This window comes from Carettochelys insculpta, chromosome 6 (assembly GCF_033958435.1).
Source record: "Carettochelys insculpta isolate YL-2023 chromosome 6, ASM3395843v1, whole genome shotgun sequence".
In the NCBI taxonomy this organism is placed as follows: Eukaryota; Metazoa; Chordata; order Testudines; family Carettochelyidae; genus Carettochelys; species Carettochelys insculpta.
In genome coordinates, this window is record NC_134142.1 from 81,377,586 (window position 1) to 81,402,273 (window position 24,688).

Genomic DNA, 24,688 nt, shown 5'->3' on the forward strand with positions numbered 1-24,688 from the left:
GCCACACAAAATCTAACAGCCTCAGGGTACCCAGAAGAGTTTATCTGGCCCTGCAGCCAGGCATGACCAGAAGTCTCCATCAGAACCTCCACCTACCACCTCATCTTCCTCTACTTAAACCTGCTTTCCCTCATATACGAGCATTCAATGTTAAAAAATAAAAATCCTTAGTCAGTTTTGTTGTTTTTCTATTTTGTTGGATTACTAGTATTGCAACAGTTTTATTTTCTACTATTTTTATTGCGAATATAGTATTGTATGCTAATACATAAGGTCCCTTCACTAGCTGGTACATCATCTTTCTTGAATATGTCTGAAGTTCAAAAATATTTTCCGTACTCTTCCCCCACTGCCTATCTTTAGATATTAGCTTTCTCTAGAATTTCTGTCTCATTGTGTTCATTAAGAGTCTACTAAGCTCTATTCATGCTCTCAACATGCTACATTTCTCTCTGAACTGGTAATTACATGTTTCAAACAGAAACAAAAATCTATCTTTGTTTACTAGATAAAATCCAAAGAGTGCAATGTAAATTTTAGATAGGGAATTTGTTTTGCAAATGGCCTGAGTATCAACTTTTCAAGCACAACACATTTGTCCCTAAGTACTTGAACACTACAGAAAAAAAAAAGATCCTTTTCCCATTTATTGGACATAAAGGAATTCTGCTGACAAATCCTATACTGTTAAAATAGTATGGTAACAAATGCACCGTAGATTTAAATATAGTGATTATTTATTTTGTTCAGGGCTATAGCAGAATCATTGTGACTGACTCTAAGAATTCAACTGGTTGAGTAAGTAGGGCTCTGATTTCTAATTTACGCTAGTTTGAGACTAATGTAAATCTACTGAGGTCAGACCTGCAAATTCCACTTATTTTCCCTGTCAGCTACAGTTTTTTGGCCTTTCCTCCAGAGGAAGTTGAGTAATTTCCAACTCACTGTAGGAAGTATTACATATAAAAATCAGAGCGTAACTTGTGTAAGTTAGGAAATAGCCTTAATAGAGAAGAAAACATTTCAAGATAATCTACTGTTTCCCTTATTTTACTCGAACTTCAGATTGCCCATACTAAGGGTAGGCCTAAGCAGTGGGTGGGGTACTGCACACTAGTGGTGGCGGCGGGAGAGCGATTTCTAAAACACTCATGTGTATGACATAATTGGTCTATGTGGATAGAGTTCACTAACAGTTCCCTAGAGTCCTGTTTCCCAAATGGTGGTTCCAGCCCCATTTTGGGGCGGGGGCGGAGGGGTTGTGACCTGGCACACTCAGGTTGTCCTATACGTCCAGCTGCAAGGCCCAGAGCTGAAAGCCAAGCCAGACAGAACCTGTCTTTGCAGGGTAAGTGCAGGGTGGGCTTCCACCCCCGGTTCCCCCCTCCTGGATCCTGACAGGTTTCTAGCATTGAAGAGCTGGTACACCATCACACAAAATCATCGGGCCTGATCTTGTAATTTTTACACAAATGATACATAAAATATCCTCATTGAAACAAACAACATTACTTGTGTGAGCAAAGCTGAAAGATCAGCCCTTTGATCACTACTTCATGAGTGCAATTCACATCCATTTAGAACATCAAAGGCTTTACTGATATCGGTATAGATTTAAAATGTTTCAGTTAGTAAAGCTTTAAAATCATTATAGTTATATTAAAATACCTCTAAGGAGGGAACACCTTTATTCACCGGTTGTGGATATTCCCTAAGGAGTCGTTCCTCATCCAGAAATTTCCCATCTCTCCCATTGCTGGCAGGCTGAAACAGCCCATAATTCAGGACATCTTTTAAACTCTGATTCAAAGTGCATAAAATTTGTTGCTTTGCTACCCACACTGAAGCTTCAGGATTAAATCTAATGCATTTCTGTAAAACCAAACAAAATAACATTACAAAACTTAGGAGAGATTTATAAAGATCATTCCAAAGTAACAATAAGCCATGTAATAATATGATGAGAGCCTACAAACTGCAAAGAAATTAAATGCAACATAATATACACTTGCATATAAAGAAGAAAATTTTGCTCAGCCACAAGACAAAATTTTCCACAATACTTAGTATATTTCATTTTCAGGTACATATTCACAACTTTTTGTAGACAAAGAGGACGACAAGAAAGCATACAACTTGAGCTCAAAATTAACAAGATCCTCTATAACAAATTAAGCAAATAAACTGGTACTTGTCTGCATTTCCCTGACCAAGAAGCTGCAAATCGACAGTTAATTAAATTCTAGAACAAAGAACTGCATTAACAAGGAGATTAGATTTCATACATATGTTCCTTAACAAAAACAAAACACAGAGATGCATAAAAACATAGGGCATCCTGAATTCTCTGACTTTAGAAATTATATCCTCTCTCAATCCACAGAAGAAAGGCTAATGGGACTTCAACCACCCTTTGGATTCTGGTTTGGCCTGGTGATCTATGCAGCCTCTAGAATAATTTAGGTTTAAATTACAGCAGCCTGTCCTCAGCTGCCTTTATGTGCACTGTGCCTATGCATTCATATTGACATCCCTCCTCCTATACTGGGGTTTGGAAAGAGCATGGTTTAGGGCTGCTGTGTCAGTCTCTCTCCTGGCCAGTTGAAAGGATGTTCTGATTCCCTGATGTTTGCCCAATAGCACACAGGGCTGTTCTGGTGGCTAAATGAAATACTCTCCACCAATATTTCAATTAGTATAGTAGAACCCAGAGATACGCACGCTCAAGTTGCGTGAATCTTGGGTTAATGTGACTCTGAGTGGCTGGGAGCTGGCACCTGGCTCCAGGCTGCCTGCCACTCAAGGGAGCTGGGAAATTGACCAGTGCAGTAGCAAGTGTATGTTCTTAACAGTTATAACCTTCAGCTTACATTTGTGTATGACAATAATAAGACTGAAACAGTAAAGAACACAAACTGACACCTTAAAGGAAAAGGAAATTGTTTTCTTAATCTGATTATCAATTTAATTTACCAGTTCTTCCTGAAGTACTCATTTCTGCAGAATTTGTATGGTCCTTATTTCGTAAATTCCCTGGAGATAAATCACTCACGTTTAAAAAAAAAAAGAACACAGATTTCTTAATGATAAACACATCAGTACTTGACAAGATTCCATGCAGTTCTGAGCATGTGCACCTCTGATTTTATTCATTTAACCAAATCATTCAAATAGTTACATCAACTGCAAAATTTACTGTAACATATGGACTCGTGTGGCAATACTTCTTCTAAATCAGCTTCTGCATTTGGGACAATATTGTCATCAGAGGATGACATTCTTGGATTCTCCCTTAATTTCTCTGAACATCACAGGTGCTCTGCTGATCATCAGCCTATATCAAGGTTTTGCCCTAAAAAAATAGGAATAACTAGCAGTGTCTGGCCCTGTGTATTACTTGTGTGGTGAGCTTATAATTGTGGTTATCATGACCTTCTCACAAACTCTAATTTAGAGGACTGTAGTCAATGTTTGGCTTTCACTCTCCTAATTATACCCCAAATTAAAGTTCAATAGACACTGGTAACAAAGTATCCTGTATTCATCCTTGTCTGACAAAAAACATCATAACTAAGCTGCCATGATAGCATCGCACAATCACCCATTTGCTGAATGGCTCTTGAATATTAGCTTAAATTTAATTTTGTGCTTTTTTATTTGTGGATCATTGGGAATCATATCTCAATTTGCTCATCTGAAACTGGTACAAACTGCAGATTTTTTTTGAAATGTGCTTCAAGTACTTGACCAGATTACTGTGATGATATATGAGGAAATTATAGGGAGCCTTTTTTGGGGCCACACAAGTTAAAAGGATACACTACTCTCTTTCTCTTTGCACAAAAGCCCTAGAACCTATTGGGCCAGGGCTAGTACATTCAGCCTTACCTCAGTCCCTGGGAAAATAATGGAGGGAATCTTCAAGGAATCCATTTTGAAGCACTTGGAAGAGGGGAAAGTGATCAAAAGTAGCCAACATGGATTCAGCAGGGGCAAGTCCTGCCTGACCAATCTGATTAGCTTCTATGATGAGGTAACAAGCTCTGTGGACATGGGGAAGTCAGTGGATGTGATATACCTTGACTTCAGCAAGGCTTTTGATACAGTCTCCCACAACATTCTTGTCCATAAGTTAAGGAAATATGGATTGGATCCTTGGACTATAAGATGGATAGAAAGCTGGCTTGATGGCCAGGCCCAACAGGTGGTGGTCAATGGCTCAATATCTGGATGGCGGTCTGTTTCAAGCGTAGTGCCGCAAGGCTCGGTTCTGGGGCTGGTGTTATTCAACATCTTTATTAATGACCTGCATGAGGGACTGGGTTGCACCCTCAGCAAGTTTGGGGTGACACAAAACTAGGGGGAGAGAGATAGATACGTTGGAGGGTAGAGAGAGAATCAAGAGGGACCCGGATAAATTGGAGGACTGGGCCAAAAGAAATCTGATGAGGTTCAATAAGGAGAAGTGTAGAGTCCTGCACCTGGGGTGGAAGAATTCCAAACATTGTTACAGGCTAGGGACCAACTGGCTCAGCAGCAGTACGATGGAAAGGGACCTAGGGGTTACGGCGAATGAAAGGCTGGATATGAGTAAACAGTGTGCCTTGTAGCCAAGAAGACTAACGGCATACTGGGGTGCATTAGGAGGAGCATTTCGAGCTGATCTAGAGAAGTAGTTATTCCTCTTTATTTGGCACTGGAGAGGCCACATCTGGAGTATTGTGTCCAGTTTTGGGCCCCCCAGTATAAAAAGGATGTGGATTTGCTGGAGCAGGTTCAGCAAAGGGCAACAAAAGTGATTAAGGGTCTGGCGCACAAGACCTATGAAGATAGGCTGAGGGATTTGGGATTGTTTAGTTTACAGAAGAGAAGACTTAGAGGTGATTTAATAGCAGCCTTCAACTTCCTGAAGGGGAGATCTAAAAAGGAGGGTGAGTAACTGTTCTCAGTGGTATCAGATGGCAGAACAAGGAGTAATGGTCAGAAGTTGAAGAGGGAAAGGTGTAGGTTAGGTATTAGGAAAAACTACTTCACCAGGCGGGTGGTGAAGCATTGGAATGCGTTGCCTAGAGAGGTGGTGGATTCTCCATCCCTTGAGGTTTTTAAGTCCTGGCTGGACAAGGTCCTGGCTGGGATGACTTAGCAGGGGTTGATCCTGGTTGAAGCAGGGGGCTGGACTAGATGACGTCCTGAGGTCCCTTCCAGCCCTATGATTCTGTGAGTCCCTCTAGGCTCTGGTGTGGGGACAAAAATGAGGGATTCCATGTTGAAGTGGGCTGCCAGGAAGTGGGCTTGGGCAGGAGGGAGGGTGCAGAAGCAAGCTGAGGATTGGAGGATCTGGGTGGGAGGGTGTGCAGGAGTGGGCTGGGGGTACAGGGTCTGGGTGAGAGGAAGGATATAGAAGTGGTCTGGGCTTGGGTTCTAGAGGGGAGAGGTCAGGGTGGAGTTGAGGGGTCTAGGCAGGAGAGGGAAGGAGCAGGGTGGGCTGGTGAGTCAAGGTGGGAGAAAGGGTGCAGGAGGGATACATGAGCTGTCTAGAGGAGCAGGGTCTTGGTGATGGGGGTGCTTACCTGTGTAACACAACAGGGATGCATATGGCTCTGTGCCCCCACCTCCTGTTCCCAGGCACTGAATCCAGACCGTGGGCCAGGGGCTCCCCATCCCTACTTTAACTGGTGTCCAGTATCAGAGGGGTAGCCGTGTTAGTCTGGATCTGTAACAGCAACAAAGGGTCCTGTGGCACCTTATAGACTAACAGAAAAGTTTTGAGCATGAGCTTTCGTCAGCACAGACTCACTTCATCAGATGCTGGTCATGGAAATCTGCAGGGCCAGGTATAAATAAGCCAGAGCAAGGCTGGGGATAACAAGGTTAGCTCAGTCAGGAAGGGTGAGGCTTAATGGAGGTCCAGATCAACTGCTGGTAGTAAGCCTCACCCTTCCTGACTGAGCTAACCTTGTTATCCCCACCCTTGCTCTGGTTTATTTATACCTGGCCCTGCAGATTTCCATGACCAGCATCTGATGAAGTGAGTCTGTGCTGACGAAAGCTCATGCTCAAAACTTTTCTGTTAGTCTATAAGGTGCCACAGGACCCTTCGTTGCTGTTACTTTAACTGGTGTGCTTCATGATGTGTTGCTCATGTCCATTGCATATTAAATGAGTCCAAGCAGTACCAGCATAGGCGGATAGGAGTTCATGGATCTGCAGACTGCAAGACAGCTACATCAAACCATGCGTCATCTTTGGCCTCCTCAATGATGCCATAGTGTGCCATGAACAAGCGATCAGAGGACTACATCACAGCTACCCTGGATCTGATGTGCACCAGGAAGGGTACTAAGGAAACCTGAACTCCAGTCCAGTGGGCTCTGATGATAGGTGGCAGCAAACCACTTGTAACAGGTCTCAGGTAACAGCACAGGGTGATCATGCTGGAAATCCCATTCGAGAAAAACAGAAAACCCTTCATTCTATCTGCTGTAGCACTGAAGAGCTGGGTTAATTTACCGGTAGGTTTGGTCCACTCCAAGTGAAAAAGCAAAGGCCATCTGGATATCGAGCATGTGAAGATGCCTCTCCTCACTAGTCTTCTGCAGCTTAGAAGAGAACACCACGAGGTGTATGTCCTTTTTCATTTGGAAGGTAGAAATGAACTTTGGCAGGAAAGCCAGGTGGGGCCACAGCTGGACCTAATCTTTATCGAAGACCAGGTAAGGCAGTTCTGATGTCAAGGCTTTAATCCCAACAATCGTCTCACCAATATCACCAGGAAAGCAACCTTCAATGACAGGTAGGAAAGAGTAGGAGCCCAGCAGTTCAAAAAAGGACTCAGTTTACAGCTTCTGCTTGTTCATACAAATGAAGCCTAGACAATGCTAGTAAGAGCCGCAAACATTCCGTGTGTCATCAATGATGGCAAGAAGGAACTGAGGGTTGGAGAGTAGGCAATACCCATTATACCATGCCAGAGCTGGTCCCCTACAGATACTGTTGAGGAAAAACTTCTAGTGCCGATGCATGTGGTAAGAACACACGCCTAATGTGGAATGGACATGAGCAAGCATTTGAAGAAGAATGTTCTGCCCAGGAGAATGGGAAGGGAGAAGAAGAGACCCGCTTGCGGCCACAGTTCTCACACATCAGGCCCTTACCTTTCCTGGAACGGAATTTTACAATTTGCCCACCCTCAGCTCTGGCCCTGGGTTACTGCCCCCTGCACCAACCATGCCTAATTCAGCAAGTCCATCTGGGACTGGACCCTATAAAGGTTTCCTCTATTGGAATCTGTGACAGCATAAGGACATAAGAACATAAGAATGGCCATACTGGGTCAGACCAAAGGTCCATCCAGCCCAGTATCCCATCTGCCGACAGTGGCCAATGCCAGGTGCCCCAGAGAAGGAGAACAGAAATGATCAAGTGATTTATCTCCTGCCATCCATCTCCTGCCCTTGTACTGAAGGCTAGGGCACCATACTCTACCCCTGGCTAATAGCCACTTATGGACCTAACCTGCAAAAATTTATCAAGCTCTTTTTTAAACCCTAGTAGAGTCCTGGCCTTCACAGCCTCCTCGGGCAAGGAGTTCCACAGGTTGACTGTGTGCTGTGTGAAGAAAAATTTCCTTTTATTAGTTTTGAACCTACTACCTATCAATTTCATTTGGTGTCCCCTAGTTCTTGTATTATGGGAAAAGGTAAATAATTTTTCTATATTCACTTTCTCCACACCATTCATGATTTTATATACCTCTATCATATTGCCGCTCAATCGCCTCTTTTCCAGACTGAAAAGTCCCAGTCTCTCTAGCCTCTCCCCATATGGGACCCGTTCCAAACCCCTAATCATCTTAGTCGCCCTTTTCTGAACCTTTTCTAATGCCAATATATCTTTTTTGAGGTGAGGAAACCACATCTGCACGCAGTACTCAAGATGTGGTTATACCATAGTTTTATATAGGGGAAGTATGATAGCTTTTGCCTTATTATATATCCCTTTTTAATAATTCCTAACATCCTATTTGCTTTACTAACTGCCGCTGCACACTGCGTGGATGTCTTCAGAGAACTATCCACTATAACTCCAAGATCCCTTTCCTGATCTGTCGTAGCTAAATTTGACCCCATCATGTTGTACGTGTAATTTGGGTTATTTTTTTCCAATGTGCATTGCCTTACACTTACCCACATTAAATTTCATTTGCCATTTTGCTGCCCAATCACTCAGTTTGCTGAGATCTTTTTGTAGTTCTTCACAATCCCTTTTGCTTTTGACTGTCCTGAACAACTTGGTGTCATCTGCAAACTTGGCCACCTCACTGCTTACCTCATTTTCTAGATCATTGATGAACAAGTTGAACAGGATTGGTCCCAGGACTGACCCCTGGGGAACACCACCAGTTACCCCCTTCCATTGTGAAAATTTACCGTTTATTCCAACCCTTCGTTTGCTGTCTTTTAACCAATTCCCGATCCATGAAAGCATCTTTCCTCCTAACCCATGACCGCCTAATTTATATAAAAGCCTTTGGTGTGGGACTGTGTCAAAGGCTTTCTGGAAATCTAGGTATATTACGTCCACTGGGTGCCCCTTGTCTGCATGTTTATTAACCCCTTCAAAGAATTCTAATAGATTAGTTAGACACGACTTCCCTCTGCAGAAACCATGCTGACTTTTGCCCAACAATTCGTGCTCTTCTACGTGCCTTGCAATTTTATTCTTTACTAGTGTTTCTACTAATTTGCCTGGTACTGATGTTAGACTTACCAGTCTATAATTGCCAGGGTCTCCTCTAGAGCCTTTTTTAAATATTGGTGTTATATTGGCCGTCTTTCAGTCATTGGGTACCGAAGCGGAATTAAAGGATAGGTTACAAACCACTGTTAATAACTCCGCAATTTCACATTTGAGTTCTTTCAGAACGCTTGGGTGAATACCGTCTGGTCCTGGAGACTTGTTACTATTCAGCTTATCAATTAACTCCAAAACCTCCTCTAATGTCACTTCAATCTGGGAGCGTTCCTCAGATTTGTCACCTAAAAAGGCTGGCTCAGATTTAGGAACCTCTGTAACAACCTCAGCTGTGAAGACTGAAGCAAAGAAATCATTTAATCGCTCCGCAATGGCACTGTCTTCCTTGATCGCTCCTTTTATATCTTTATCGTCCAAGGGCCCCACTGCTTTTTTAGCGGGCTTCTTGCTTCTAATGTATTTAAAAAACATTTTACTATCATTTTTTGAATTTTTGGCTAGCTGTTCCTCAAAATCTTTTTTGGCTTTTCTTACTACATTATGGCTACGTCTACACGTGCCCCAAACTTCGAAATGGCCATGCAAATGGCCATTTCGAAGTTTACTAATGAAGCGCTGACATGCATATTCAGCGGTTCATCAGCATGCGGGCAGCAGCAGCGCTTCGAAATTGACGCGCCTTGCCGCCGCGCGTCTCGTCCAGATGGGGCTCCTTTTCGAAAGGGCCCCGCCTACTTCGAAGTCCCCTTATTCCCATGAGCTCACGGGAATAAGGGGACTTCGAAGTAGGTGGCGTGCTTTCGAAAAGGAGCCCCGTCTGGACGCGCCGTGCGGCGGCAAGGCGCGTCAATTTCGAAGCGCTGCTGCCGCCTGCATGCTGATGAAGCGCTGAATATGCATTTCAGCGCTTCATTAGTAAACTTCGAAATGGCCATTTGCATGGCCATTTCGAAGTTTGGGGCACGTGTAGACACAGCCAATGACACTTAATTGGGGAGTGTTTGTGTTCCTTTCTATTTTCCTCACTAGGATTTGACTTCCACTTTTTAAAAGCTGCCCTTTTCTCTCTCACTGCCTTTTTAACACAGCTTTACAGTGATTTACATTTACAGTGATACAGTAACAACCTTTTCAAAACAAAGCATGATTTATTTTCCCCATGGGTATACAGCACTTAGAGAACTAGGATTAAAAACAGAACCTGTACCTATATTCCCTTTCCTAAATTTTACCTCAATCCATAGCTCAGGTGGCTCATCTCTGAGTTGGAAAGAACACCACACACATTGTTTACAGCCTTCTCCCTCTGCTTCTTAATGTCTAAATCATCAGGAGGACACATCCTGATCAGCTTTTCTCAGCTTACCCTGTCCCCTTCCAAACAAAACTTTTCTCAGGTCTTTTAGATCTTACATCCACCTTGAATCTCGGGGGGGGTGGGGAGTTTTCTAGCCTGTTTGGAGCCAGCTAGGTGAATTCTCCACCAATTTATTGACCAGACACAGTTATCCTTTGAAGCTACTTATGTGAGGCTGAGTGACCTCTGTCATTCTCTCACCCTTCTTGTTAGGGATAAGGGGCTAGCGACAGAGGGGGCACATCTACACGTCCTGTTTACTGCCGGCAACAGCCTCTGCCAGCAGGGAGATCTCACACAGCTATGCTAATTAGCCACATGATTATGCAAATGACAAACCACTTGCATTTTCAAGAACCCTGCTTTGCATAGCGCTGTCAGGAGCAGCACTGAAGAGAGGCTCCGCGTAGACATACCCTACATGTGTGTTTGTACCACTATCTTCCTGACTTTCATTCCCAAATCATCTCTCTCTCTCCGGAGGACGCTAGATTCTGAAAAATTGTTTTTGTTTTTGAAGTCACTGCTGCTCTGATACTTTGATGAAGCATTCTCATATATTCGCACGCTGTGAATGGTTTTCCTCATTGCATGACGTGTTGAGTTGCCACAAAACTAGCCACAGTTAATGCCACTTGGTAATTTCACTCACTTAGCAAACCTGTTCTTACTTTGTTCTGCTTTGCATAGCATCTCCTCCATGGCTTTTTTCCTGGCATCTCCAGATGGCTGCTGTTCAACAAAAGTAGTGTGGTTTTTGAGGAAATGCCTCATAAGGTTGCACTTTTTTTGTTGTTGGCAAGTTTCTCACTGCAAATGAGACAAAGGGAGCCCAGCCAAACTTGATAAAAATACAAAGGACTGGGTCCAGTTGGTTTGAAATTCTTTGTTTTTATCTTGAATTTTACTCTTTTTAAAGCTATCCAACCCCACTTGAACTATGCCAATTTTACTTCACCTTTAATTTGTTTTCTTTCTTAAAATTCATGTTGTCCTTCACAGTAGGAATGCCTCGAGTTCCCTTTTCTTTTTCAAAATCAAGATTTCATTAGCAGCACAGCCAAAACACAAATATACTATCATATTCCGCAATGCACTGCACATACTAAATGGGGAGTTAGCCAATGTTTTGAGAGCACGTATCATTTGCTATTTAGATATGAGTTGTTCATTGGGCTTTTAGATGTTCACTGCTTATGGAAAATAATCATGAGGGTTTGGGGTTTTTTTTTTTTGTTTTGTTTTGTTTGTGTACTTTGCAATTATAGCATTGGGAGCCACAAATAAGTCCTTAAAGGGCTGCATGTAATTCCAGAACTGCAGGTTTCAGACCCCTGTGCTAGGATCTATAACAAAAGCCATCCCAGGGATGGGGGAGGAGGGGCAGGGAGGGATTGTAGTGCCTGGCAGAAATTAGCCTGTATGGACCCCCTTAACATTTTTTCAACAGGTGAAATCAGATGTGGGGAAGGGCACAAGGGATGATGCCCCAGCACAGGTGCCACCCTGTGACCTGCCAACGGGACCCCCTGTGCTGGCAGTCCCTGAGAAAGGAGTGGTCAGGGCAGAAGGACCATGGATGGGAATCAACCTGGCATTGGCATGCTCCCACCATGCTAGGACAGTGGCAGCTGATGCAGAGGCAGGTCATGCTGGGAGCCAGCAATGAGGGGAACAGTGGGGTGTGCTGGGGTCACTGCTGCTGGAGGCTAAGGTCAAGCACTGCAATGACGAGCAAGAGAAAAAAGATTCAATGCATGCATCCCACTGGCAAGTGTAGCCCCAACCTCTGCTACTGGTGCCAGGTCCCCCTCTAGTCTCTTAAAGTGGCCTGGACCCCTAAACCTCTAACCCCATCCCCAAGGCTGGTCTGCCACCCCAAGAACCTTTACCCTCTCCAGGCTGGCCTACATCTTAACTGCACCCCTGAGGCCCTGTAGCAGTCTCACCAATTTGCTACACCCAAAGACAGCGGTCTGTAACAACCTCCTTATAGGTTCTATACTGTCAATCAGGCAACATACAAAATTGAACAGGGAACTGGAGTCAGACACAAAATTCCTAAAAGGGGGTGTGGGAAGACAGAGCCCAGGAGACAGGCTGCTCTCTCAGTCACCTCTCTGTTGGTGAGTTCCCCTTGCCCAATCATCATCTGGCCTCTTTCACAATCATTCTTCAACCCTGTCTCCCCCAAACTTTGTCACTCAGGTTCCTCTGTGACTTCCAGTCCACGAGCATTGATGAATTCTCATTGCCCTCAGCCATCTTTTCTCTCTCTTCCCTTTCTTTTGTAAATATGATTGTTGCTTCTCTCCATGGTTGGCTTTTTGTCCCTCTGTTGTACCTCAAGGTCTCCCGTTTACTCTCCTGCTCTCACACAGCAGAACATCTCTGGCAGACATCCCACGACAAGTCCAACTTCCCCCACTATAAATTAATTCTCTCCATGTTTTGGGCTACCGTTTTCCCTGCTGAACAACTCTGATGTATCCTACTTCATTGATACCCATATATGCAATCCCAGCCACCTATTTGCCATCTCGGGTAGAGAAGGCTAGCAAGACAAGGACTGACAAGAGGCATCATCAGACAAAGGTGACAGCACTAATAGGAAAGGAAGGTGGAGAGGGCAGAAAATAGCATCTCCCACAACATGGAGGTTAGGCAAGGATAAGAGTGCCCCCCTCCATGAGCAGCCACAGGGGAGACACATTTATCCATGTGCACTTAAACTTGAATTTTTAAATCCAAAAAGATCACACAGAAACTGAGGGAAGTTGAATGTCCTTCAACCACAGACTGTGACACTTGTAGACCAGGTGCCTGTTCTTGCCAATGCGGTAGACATCAGCAAAGCACTGATAAATTCATTTCTGGAAAACAGTCCAACTCACCAATAAGTTAGTATGGTTCAAGATATGTTTTAGATATGTGTTTCATTTACACGAAGTGATTGTAAGTTGCTGCATATATTACTCTTACGTATAACAGATTTACCCCATGCTATAAAGGGTAGCTCTGAACACAAAGACCTCTTATACAAAGGTCTGCTCTGAATTTGTAAACCCAGACAGAAGGAGTGGTTCCCCACTCATCAAGAAAGACTATCAAAGCAGCGTGGACCATTGTGAAACATCACTATATGAAGACTGGGTTAATATCACACCCATGAAGCTGCTCTATGAAAGTAAGTTCAGGCAATCAGCTTGAATTCTGCAAGAAGTAATTAATGACAGCTGACATGAAAATTCTTCATTTCTGCTGTATGGTCTCTCACAAGGCTGGAGGTAAGAAGCAAAAGCAGAAATTCCCCAGGACATTCAGTGCTGCCAGACAACTAAAACTGTTACCTTTTGGACTTACAGATTGTAACTCATTTGTTTATATATGTTGCCTGATTTATCCTGTAAATAGCTCATTTTTTTCCTAGTTAATAAATCCTTGCATAATTTATTATAAGACCGGCTGTGAACGTAGTTTTTGGTGGTACAAACTTGAGGGCAAGATACACTGGAGTGCCGAAGACAACTGGTGCTTCTGGAGTTCCCACTCATTATGGGATGGGTGAAATCTAATTGTGAAACGTACAGCCAGTTTTGGGGGTCAGCCCTGGTGTTTGACAGCTTGACAGACTGGCACTCCTGGTTGTGAGCCACTGCAGAAAACGTAAACATGGACCCAAGATAGTGATGCATTTTTCATCATAATTTTTAAGTCAATATCAATATTGCAGTTTTTGGATGGGATATCATTTTGAGTAATTGGGATTTGTAATGCAGAGAGTGAACAATGCCAACTTTGAGTCTTCTGGGCAGATCCATGTGTAACTTTTATTCTATGAATGTAGCTAGTTGATATCGATGAAAGGCATTGGTGGTACTAATCTGGTGGTGATCATCTAATTACTACAACTGGATTGGATATAACCAATTAGTGTTTCCACTTCTCACCAGTGCTGTGAATGCAATCAGCACCACTCCAAATCTAAGAACAATTGGGAGATGGCATTTGTGAAAAAAAAATGAGTGAGATTACTCCTCAACATCTCAAACATCCTACTACACTCACTCCGCAGCTCCCTACATCTTTAGAATGTGCTCTTGGCATTCCTGATAGAACGTGTACACTTCAACTGAGATTTTTTACTGTTCTACATTAAAATGCGTCCAGGCTGGCAAATAGATGTAAGTAGGTGGTGCTGTAGGACAGCAGACAATTTAAAACAAAAGCAGCGTTTGAAACTCTATAGGGACAGCAAACGGGCAAACGGGCATGCTTCTTAGAAAACAACAAAGCAACCCAAAAATGCTAAATTGAAGATTCAAGTCACATGAGAACTGCATAAAGGAACTGCCGCTCCAAAGCTTCTCTAAACCTAAAGAGACAGATGTCTCAGGAGCAGAAATATTCTTCTGTCATTCCACTAAAGGCAACTCCTTTTGATTCACCACAGATTTCATGATCCACTTTTAACCTCTCTCACTCAAATCAGGCACAAAATCTTGAATTGGATCAGAACAAGACACATCAAGCAGCTTTTACTATGCAACACCTTCCACAAACCTTTTCTTTCATGTCACTTCACTTCCAGGGGAGTGTGCGTTGGCAGAAGGGCCAGCAAGATCAATGCAAAACACTGCAAAGAGCTCTTTGAGCACTACCAGTCCCTGTAGCATATCTCCACAAACTGTTCTGCTGCCTCATTCAGCTCCCACTCAACATTGCTGTGCTCTGGGAAATGGGGGTGGTATGCCTACAAGTTTCTGTATGAAGAATGATTTATCCTATAACATGCCATATTTTAAAGATTAAATCAACTCTTCTCCTCTTTTGTGTGCACCCTGCATTGAAGCTTTGCGAAGCACTTAGCTAAAAGCACAGTGTTCTCTGCTCCAGTACAAAGTATTCACTAAAAATGGAAACTTGCTCTTGAAACCTATTGTAAACTTCACTGCTTGAAAACTGGCACCAGAATATACAAAATGATTAAAGGAAGAACATATGACCCAAAGAATGGACAGACAATGTCAGATCACAGTCCATCTAGCCTGGTGTTCTGTCTTCATGAAGTGCCTCAGAGAAAATGAGCAGAATAGGCAATCCCTAAGACTACATCTACACTACAGAATTTTGTTGACAAAACTCTTGGAGCATCCACAGTACAAACACGTTCTGTTGACAGTAAATTGACAGAATGTGGCACTTTTGTCAACAGCTTTCTGCCTCTCCCCAACAAGGCAGAGCACCTTTTCTTGACCGAATTTGTCAACAGAAAGAGAGTGTGGATGCTCGGGAGCCGGGGGAGGGGGGTCTTCTGTCAAAAGATAAGTCCTCCATGGCTTCATTTCTCGCCCCATCCCTGCTGCCCTACCCTCAGGCATGCTGCAGCTGATGCAGTGAGTGATGGCCATGGCCACAGGCAGCACTCCTGCTCCTCAGCCCCCCATTGCCATGCCTGCCCTCCCTGGCCCCCCAGGCCTTCCTTCCTCCCCCATCCAACCAGACCCTAGTTTTGTACATTTATTTTCCACACGTTTATTTTTTTTTCAGTAAAGAAGTTGTTTGGCCACCACTGCTGCATCTCTCTTTTTTGGAGAGGGGTCGGGGAAAGGTGAATAGTCAAAGAGAAGGGTCAGGGTGGGGTCGGGGGGCGGGATCTACAGTCCCGATGCTCCTGCTGAGAGTGACCTGAGGTGGGTTAACTGGGGTCCTTGGAAGAAACTCTCACATAAGGTCTCCCGGATCTACACCCTATCCCTGTAGGCTTGGGGGATCAGAGCTTCCCCTGGCTACTTGTAGCCATGGCCAGTGTCTGCCCTTTACCCTGGGAGGAAGGCTTCCCCTTCCCCTCTACAGTGCTGTGCAAGGCACAACATGCAGCCACCACTTGGGGGACATTGTGCTTCCCCACATCCAGATGGGTGAAGAAGCACCTAAAACATGCCTTCAGACATCCAAGTGTACACCAACCTTGTTCCCTGCCCACTTTAGGTGGGCAATAAACAGTTCCTGCGTGGGTCCAGGTGCCTAGGGGTACAGCCTCATGAGCCACGGCATGAGGGGTTAGACTGCATCACCCATGATGCAGAGTGGTATCTGCATGTTCCCAACTGCCAGCTCCCAGCAGGGATGTAGGTGCCTGCCTCCATCCTCCAGCACAGGCTGGAGTTGCGGATCACTTGTTTGTCATGTGCCCAGCCCAACCACCAGAAATACACATCAAAGAACAGTCCCTCGTGGTCGACCAGGACCTGCAGCACAACGAAGTGGTAGCCTTTCCATTACATGAACTGGGCCACGGCGTAGTCTGGGGCATGGATGTGGATGTAGGTCACATCAGTCACCCTGAAGCAGTTGGGGAACCCAGGGTGTCAAATCTAGCCGCAACAACATCCAGGTCTGCAAGGCAGACAATCCTCCAGAGCAGGATGGTGTTGATGGCTGTCACGACCTGCCACGGGAAGAGGCCAAACACAGACATAGGAACTGAGGGAGAAGACAGGCTCTGTGCCTGGGGGCACTCCATATTCCCCTCCTGTCCTCTCCCCCAAACCCTCCAGGCACCCCTACCCCCCCAGAGGCTGTCCCCCACAGTGGCAGGTCTGTGAGAGGGTGGATCAGCACTGTCCCCCCAGAGAAAGGATTCCACACCCCCTCCCCTTGCACCCCACCACCCCTGAGGATCCCACTTGGGTGGAACCTCCCCCCCCCAAGCACCATACGCAGGGCCTGCAGCCTGGGAGTGCCTTACCTGCATGAGAACGGGCCAGATGGTGGACTTCCCAACACCAAACTGGCTCCCAATGGAGTGGTAGCTGCCCAGAGTAGCAAGCTTCCAGAGGGCGACGGTGATCCACTTCTCCGGGGGTGGGGAGGAGTAGCAGACTGCGCCCGGGTGTTCTGTTTGTGGAGGGTGAGGGCAAGCCAGGCATAAAGCTCCAGGAAGGTGTCCCTTTTCATTCTGAAATGCTGGTTGTCCCATTGCCCCATGATGAGGTGGTCCCACCAGTTGGCACTGGTCCTGTACCTCCAGACCTGCCTGATCACCCAGGGAGGGAGGGCAGGTGTGGGTGAGGCCCTGGGGCACCAAGGGCATGCTCCTCAATACTGGTGTCAGGCATGCTCCCCCCAGAAGAGGTGGAGGATGGCCACAACTAGGGCGAGCAGCAACTCAAGCAGCTGTGATTGGGTCCAGTGCAAGCCTGAGGGCTGTTCTGGCTCCATGGCTACCCGGAAATCACAGTCTTGCTCAGAAAGCGTGGGAACCCTGCAGTAGCTATGCTGTCCCTCATGGAGGTTGGAAACCCTCAGCCTGGACATGGATTGGGGGGGGACCTTTATGGGCACACCTGGGCTGGGCTCCTGAAAGTGCCTGCTGGCCATGTGACCCTGTCTGACGGGGTTCTAGGGTCTGTTTTGTTGAGAGAAGCAGCCACGCAGTCTGACCGCTCTGTCAACAGAATGGATCGACAGAGCAATCCACTTTCATGTGTGGATGCACTCTGTCAACAGAAGTTTTGTCGGAAGATATTTTCCAACTGTAACTTCCGTTGACAGAGCTCTCACGTGTAGACATAGCCCTAGTGATCCATCCCACATAATCCATTCCTGGCTTCTGTCAAACAGAGGTTAGGGACCCTCAGAGCATGATGTTGCTCTTACCATCCTGGCTAATAATCACTGAAGGACCTATCCTCCATGAAATTGTCTATGTATGGAAACCTATTCTGTGAGAAAGAAATGAGCTACACAGCAGTTCAAGCATCCTGCTATTATTTATTTTTCTCTCTCTCATGTTGGCCTTGATGCCACATCTTAAAAGGCCATTTCATACATCTGGGCTTTAAAAGTGTAACAGTTGTTCATAGAGAGGTCTGTCCCACGAAAGCTCACCTAATAAACTATTTTGCTAGTCTTTAAAATGCTACTTGATTGCTTTTTGTTTTGATAGTGTATAGACTAGCACGGCTTCCTCTCTGTTACTATTCATAGAGAGGGGTTATTGTTTATGGCCTTACCATAGAACAAACATCATTCTTGTTATGTTTTTAAGAGCAGTTTAGTAGTGGCTAAACTTCTATCCTAAGCCTGATTTTGGCCTTTATCTTGCATCCATTTAAAAAGGGGAGGCTTTAAATTGTCTGGTTGAGGTTTGGGACACAGTGATATTTTTCTGGAAACAGCGAACTCCTTCCAACAAGAGATGTCTAATTTGTGGCATGCTAAAAGAAGATGTCTACCAGATGGGAAGGGGGATCCAGTTTAACAGACTAATTGGCTCTTCTCCATGAAAGATGGAGCTCTGGCAAAACAGCTATATTATTGGGGTCTATGATCACTCAGTGTTAAGGTGCTTGCAAGGGATCTGTTTTGTGCCTAGTTCCAGCTGCCTGTGCATAACAGAAACTTCATGGTGCCCCATCCAGACTCTACCTCTCACCCTCCACAAACAGAACACCCGGGCGCAGTCTGCTACCCCCCTGGAGTCTCTGTACCATGGGTCCAAATCATAAAGATGTCATCAATGTATCTTAAGTAGAGGAGGGGTAATAGGGGATGAGAGCTGAGGAATCGTTTTTCCAGGTCAGCCATAAATATATTAGTATATTGCGGGTGCCCATAGCAGTTCCACTAATCTGGAGGTATAAGTTGTCCCCAAATCGGAAATAATTGTGGGTGAGAGCAAAGTTACAGAGGTCAGACACCAGACTGGCTGTGATGACTTCAAGGATGGTATTCCTGATTGCTTGTAATCTGTCTTTATGTGGAATATTAGTGTACAGAGCCTCTACATCCATTGTGGCAAGGATGGTGTTATCAGGAACTTTTCCAATGTTTTGTAATTTCCTCAGGAAGTCAGTGGTATCTCGGAGATAGGTGGGAGTGTTGGTGGCATAGGGTTTGAAGAGGGAGTCCACATAATGGATAGTCCGGTGGCAAGGGTGCCAATACCCGAAATTATTTTGTTAGTCTTTAAAGTGCTACATGACTGCTTTTTTGTTATGATACATTACAGACCAATACTGCTATGTCTCTGGTACCATTCCATAAGAGGAAGTGGCTAAGTTGGTGGGAAACTCTCCTGCAGACATAGTGCTATCTACATGATAGTTAAGTTCAGTGTAACTGTGTAACTCAGGAGTGTGGGTTTTTCACACCTGTGAGTGATGTAGCTATACTGAACTCAGTGAGTAGTGTAGACTTGGGTCTCCATTGATATAGCTATTTCTCTTGGCAGTGTGAAAACTTCATGCCCATTCAACGATATAACTATCTCAACCTAATCCCTGATGTAGATAGTTCTAGGATGATGGAAGTATATTACCCACGCCAGCAGGAGAATGCCACCCACCACTGTAGGTACTGTCTACATACTCATTTTAAAGGTAGACATTCCCTTAGGTTAGATTTATGCTATAGACCTATCTTAGTATAACCATGTCACACAGGTGTGTGAAAAATCTACAACCCTAAGTGACATGTTTAGACTGACCTAATCCCCATGTAGACAGTGCTATGTCAATGGGAGAACTCCCATTGACATTTCTTTGGAATGGTGATTAAGAAAGCTGATGGGAGACATCTTCCATCATCGTAGGAACATCTTCACTTAATGCCCTGCTTGAGCAGAATGTGTTTAAAAATGAACATGTAAATAATAAGCAAGCTACCTAGGAAACAGATCATCTCATGAAGAGGCTGATCTTTTCGGAGTGAAAAACTGAGGTTTACAAAGCTAGTAAAACCAAACGAGAGAGCTCTTGTCTCACAAGAGAGTAGCATCTGCAGGTCTTGTACCATAAAAGAAAAACATATTGCCAACAGTAAAAAAAAAAAAAAGAAAACACAGATTTGCTCTAAATTTTACACATTTTGTAATAAAAATACAAGGAAGACACACTTGAGAAGTACAACTGGTGCTGAACTTTCCAATGACATTTTAGCATATGCAAGTGGGTAATGAATATGATTCATGGGAAAAAATGAACATTGAACAAATGCTTAACCCTGCACTGGCAGCCAAAACTAGCCCCTTCCTCTGGGAAAGCTCTGTAGGCATTGATAACAAAGGGGCTCTGCAGAGGGAAAGGCAGAGCATGCGAGGGATATGAGGTGCAGGGACGACAAAATGTGGTTGGGTCAAGGGTAGAAAGATACCTTCTGTGCAACCTGTTCCCCACACAGGGCTGGTTCTGCAGAAGAGACCACAGAGGTTCCAAATCTTAAGGAGAGGAAGATTCTTCTTCTTTACATCCCCTAAAACAGGCATGTCCAACCTGCGGCCCACAGGCCGCATGCGGCCCTGGACAGCTAGTAATGCGGCCCCACAAGATCGTATACTTTTAACATTATTATGTGATTTATAAACATTAATTATATTATATATTTTATATGCGGCCCAAGACAATTCCTCTTCACTCAATGCAGCCCAGGCAAGCCAAAAGGTTGGACACCCATGCCCTAAAACATATGCCTACCACTTGGCTGGGCAGTGTGCTCTGCATTTGTCCCCACAAGCACAATGAATGTTACACACAAATGATTTAAATGGCACATGACAAATAACAGACTGTTAGAACAGGGTCAGCAAACCTTGGCACAGATGCCAAGAGTGGCATGTGAGCTGATTTTCATCGGCATACAAGGTGGGAGCTCAGCCCTGCCCCTCCTCATCCTCTATGCAGCTGGGAGCTTTCTCAAAGAGAGGCTGCCTATGGATTAACAAAAGACCAGCTAATGCTACCAACTACCACCTAAACGGTAAAGCTCTACATCTTCATTTATTTAATAATGAAGCTGTTGTAAGTAGGACTATTAGTGACTTTAAAAAGTATCACTGGCACTCGCACCCAACATGCAAGTCAAAAGGTCAAATTTGACACTCCACCTCAGAAAAGTTGCTAACGCCTGCATTAGAATTATTAAGCGAATGAACAACTTAGCATCTATTTTCTGCCTGAGGGAAAGAAAGACAGTTCTGAGGGAAGACTGAAGCCTCTACCTTCCACTGAAAGTTCTCCCCCCAGTCCTATTAGCCTTTCCAAGGAGTGGTATTGATGGAAGTCTTAAAGGTGATAACCTTCCTGGTAGAGATAAAACATGACTCCTTATATGTAGAAGATGGTTCAGGGAAAATAGGTTAACCCATAATACAAAGGAGGACGCACCAGCATGTCTCAGAACATTCATCAAAACCAGAAAATAAGAATGACTTAAGTCTAAAAGAGTCATGAGGAGAAATATATATGTAAATGAATATACATTTACTTCTTTATATCACATATAAAGGAGTCACAACTATTATAGCTGAAAAATTGCAGTACAATATGTATTGGGTGATTTCACACACCTAAGATTTTTTAAAAAGTTTAAGAAAAACCTGATTGAGTTGTGTGGGGGGTGAGTTACAAGATAGTGAATAAACTAAACACATTTAAAAGAACATTTTTAATTACTCTATATATCAAACTGTTACTACTGAAAAACATTGTTCTCATTGGAGATGAGTCTTTGCATGTTCTCAAATATATCTATCCCTAATTTAAATAGTGATGCCCTTTTGAAAGCTATATGCGGAGAATGCACCACAGAAAAAAAGACTTCCCCACCACCTCTCCCCAGCCAATCTCATGGGTGGAGCTGCTGAGATGCCAGTACTCAGTAATGGCAAGTACCAACACAATAAAACAAAAACAAAAACCACACTATATATTTGTTTTAAAGCACCCACTTATATATATATGGGTGTGTTTTGTTTTTTAAGACAGTGGGTGCTTAAAGTGAGATTCCTTAAGCCTATAGTTAGGCACCAGTATATGTGTTGACTTTTCAAAAGTGCAAAGCACATAGTGGAATTAGTTCTCAGCCCTTCTGAAAACTAGGCCACTTATTTAAATGCCATAATATAGATTTATGAGCTCAACTTTAGGCACGTTTCAAACTTCTGACCTACTTCTACTCATGTTTACTTAAACAAGAATTTAATGTTCATGTAAGCAGAGCTACCAAAGCCACCAATGTAGATTCAAGGAACTTCCAAGTGACTTTTGTAGGTACAGTGGTGCAGTTTGAAATTTTAATTATTCACTTCTCTCCTTAAAACACAAAGGAAATTAAATATAAATTAAATATAAAAAATCAGTGTGAGAGCAACTTTAAAGGCACACTGTTAAAGTCACACAAGCAAAGGATCTCAAATTATTAAACTGATCACACTGTGTATGTGTATTGTTGTCTAGTCACCTGCTTCATGTTAATTGTGTCTCTTACACATTTTTTAAACACAGCGTTAAGTGAAGTCATATGGCTGCACCATGAGATGTGCAAAGTGCTAATCAGGACACACAGGCAGGCACAATGTTGGCTGCCACCCCTTGATTTAAGAGGTTACAAACTCTCTCCTCCAACACCATTGGTAGGAGAGGTGTGATCCCACTTGCTTCCCATTCTTTAAGGGTCACCTGCACCCCAGGGCATGAGCAAGAAATGCTCCCCATAGTCAAGACAATGCAAAGACTGCAATTATTATTTATTTCAATTGCAATGATCTCTAGCGAGGTCTTGTGCAGGTTGGAGAACTCATGGTGATAAACATAGTTCAAACACATAATAAAGGACAATCCCTGTCCCAAAGAGATTACAACTGTGACATGCTCTAGGACATCAGGGAAAAGTCTTCATAGCTTTCTTTTCACTATGCACTCAACAAAAGGCCAAACACAGTGTGGACTGCTACATTATGATATTTTTGTCATAAAATACCTTCCCTAACATATATAGGAAGTACAACATGTCTGCATTAATCTGGCTCTTGGAGCCACATATTTTGCATTTCTGACTTCTTATTTTTTCTGTGCAGTTAGAGTAAGAGTTTTTTGTAATCACTGACATTTGTGCTGTATATCTTTAAATTATGTTTAAAACATTGTGCCATCCATTTCCCTGGTATGATAAATGATTCCAGTCACTCTTTCATATACTGAGTTACGCCTTCTCTTGAGACGAACACAATCACCACTTGCTGTAACACATGCAGTTAGGATAATATATACTTAAAACAATAGAGACAATGAACAGAAACAACAAGAAATGATTATATTACCATAAATAGTAATTTAATCTATACAAATAAAGAATTAAAGTAGCAGTTGAAAAATAGAGCTACTTATAAGCATCACTGAGTTTGCTGAAGCCTTTTGCAATATTTATTCTGCTACACCTGACAAAACAATAAAAGTACAGGAAGGTAAAATTTACAGAAATGGTGATAATGTACAGCTTTTTCCTATACCAACACATCTTTCTCTATGATGCTCAATGTTCAGTCTAACATACACAATGAAATAAAAGTGCTGAAAACACACAGTCACTGTAGAAAGAAGATAAGCCTTTGTCAAAAATAGAAAATAAGCCATTTATTCAAAGTCCTGAAATTAGGTTTTTTAAACTAATTTAGTCTGAACCTGGATTCTGAAAAGGCAGCCAAGAACAAAAACACAGAAGTAATCTGATGCAATTTTGTTCTCCTTTGATTAAGCAGTATAATTTTAAATAAGCTTTTCTGTGAAAATCATAATTATATAGGAGGTGGAGGAGAAGACTGTGTTTTGGCTTAGCTAAAACACTGAACTGGAAATCTGAAATCTATTCCTGGTTCCATCACAGCCTGTCAACATAAGCTAGGGCAATTCACCTTTGGCTGCATCTATACTATGAGATAAATTTGATGTTTAATAAACTCAATTATTTAACCTCAATATCATGAATTCAAATTAAGTGTCCACAAAGCTTCTTGAAATTCGACACACCTTTTTTCCATGTCAACTTTCCATGTCCCCACTGCCCTGTGCAAGTTCGACAACATGGAGCATTGAATTGTGAGTACTATCCCCCAGTGCCTTAGCCCTGGTTGGGTGTGGTCATTTCACATTAGAATCCCAGAATGCAAAGCACAGTCCCAAAATTCAGAGCAGCAGTAACAGTGTGAAAACAAACTGGAGATTGCGCCATTTCCTGCTGTGGCATTCCAGTGCAAGCATGGATCCCCAAATGCTTCAACTCATAGCACACATCATTTCAGCAACCGCACAGGCTTTCACACAATTTTGCCTTCAATTACAAATCTCAGTGATGGTTCAGTATCATAATGGTGATGATGATGACGACGGCGGCGATGACGACAATAACGGTTTGGAAGAGCAAATCTCTCAACTGCAGTCCAAGAACTCAGAGCTGCTGGCTGCCCTGGATGCACTGGTGACAGTGGAGCGGTGTTTTTGGATTCATGAGACAAGCACACTCTGCTGGTACCACATCATTTTGGAATCCTGGCATGACCAGGAGTGGGTGCAGAACTTTCACATGTGCAAATCTACTTTTATGGAACTTTGTGATATGCTGGTGCCCTCCCTGAAGCACAGCAACACAAGAATAAGGCCAGCTTTCACAGTTCAGAAGGTAGTGGTAATCGCACTGTGGAAGTTTGCAATGCTCAACAGTTATCAGTCAGTGGCAAATCAATTCAGGTGGGCACATCTACAGTGGGGTCCATGTTGATGCAGGTGGCCCATGCAATCT

At 43.6% G+C, this 24,688-nt stretch overlaps 1 protein-coding gene across 1 annotated transcript in view; it reads right to left on the minus strand.

The window, feature by feature from the left end:
- The window catches only part of SHANK2 (SH3 and multiple ankyrin repeat domains 2), a 721,067-nt gene that overhangs the window by 553,422 nt on the left and 142,957 nt on the right, over nucleotides 1-24,688 (minus strand). Inside the window, exon 5 of the mRNA XM_074997460.1 lies at nucleotides 1,669-1,872. Within this exon, the coding sequence (XP_074853561.1) occupies nucleotides 1,669-1,872 (204 nt within the window). The remainder of the gene's footprint in view (nucleotides 1-1,668; nucleotides 1,873-24,688) is intronic.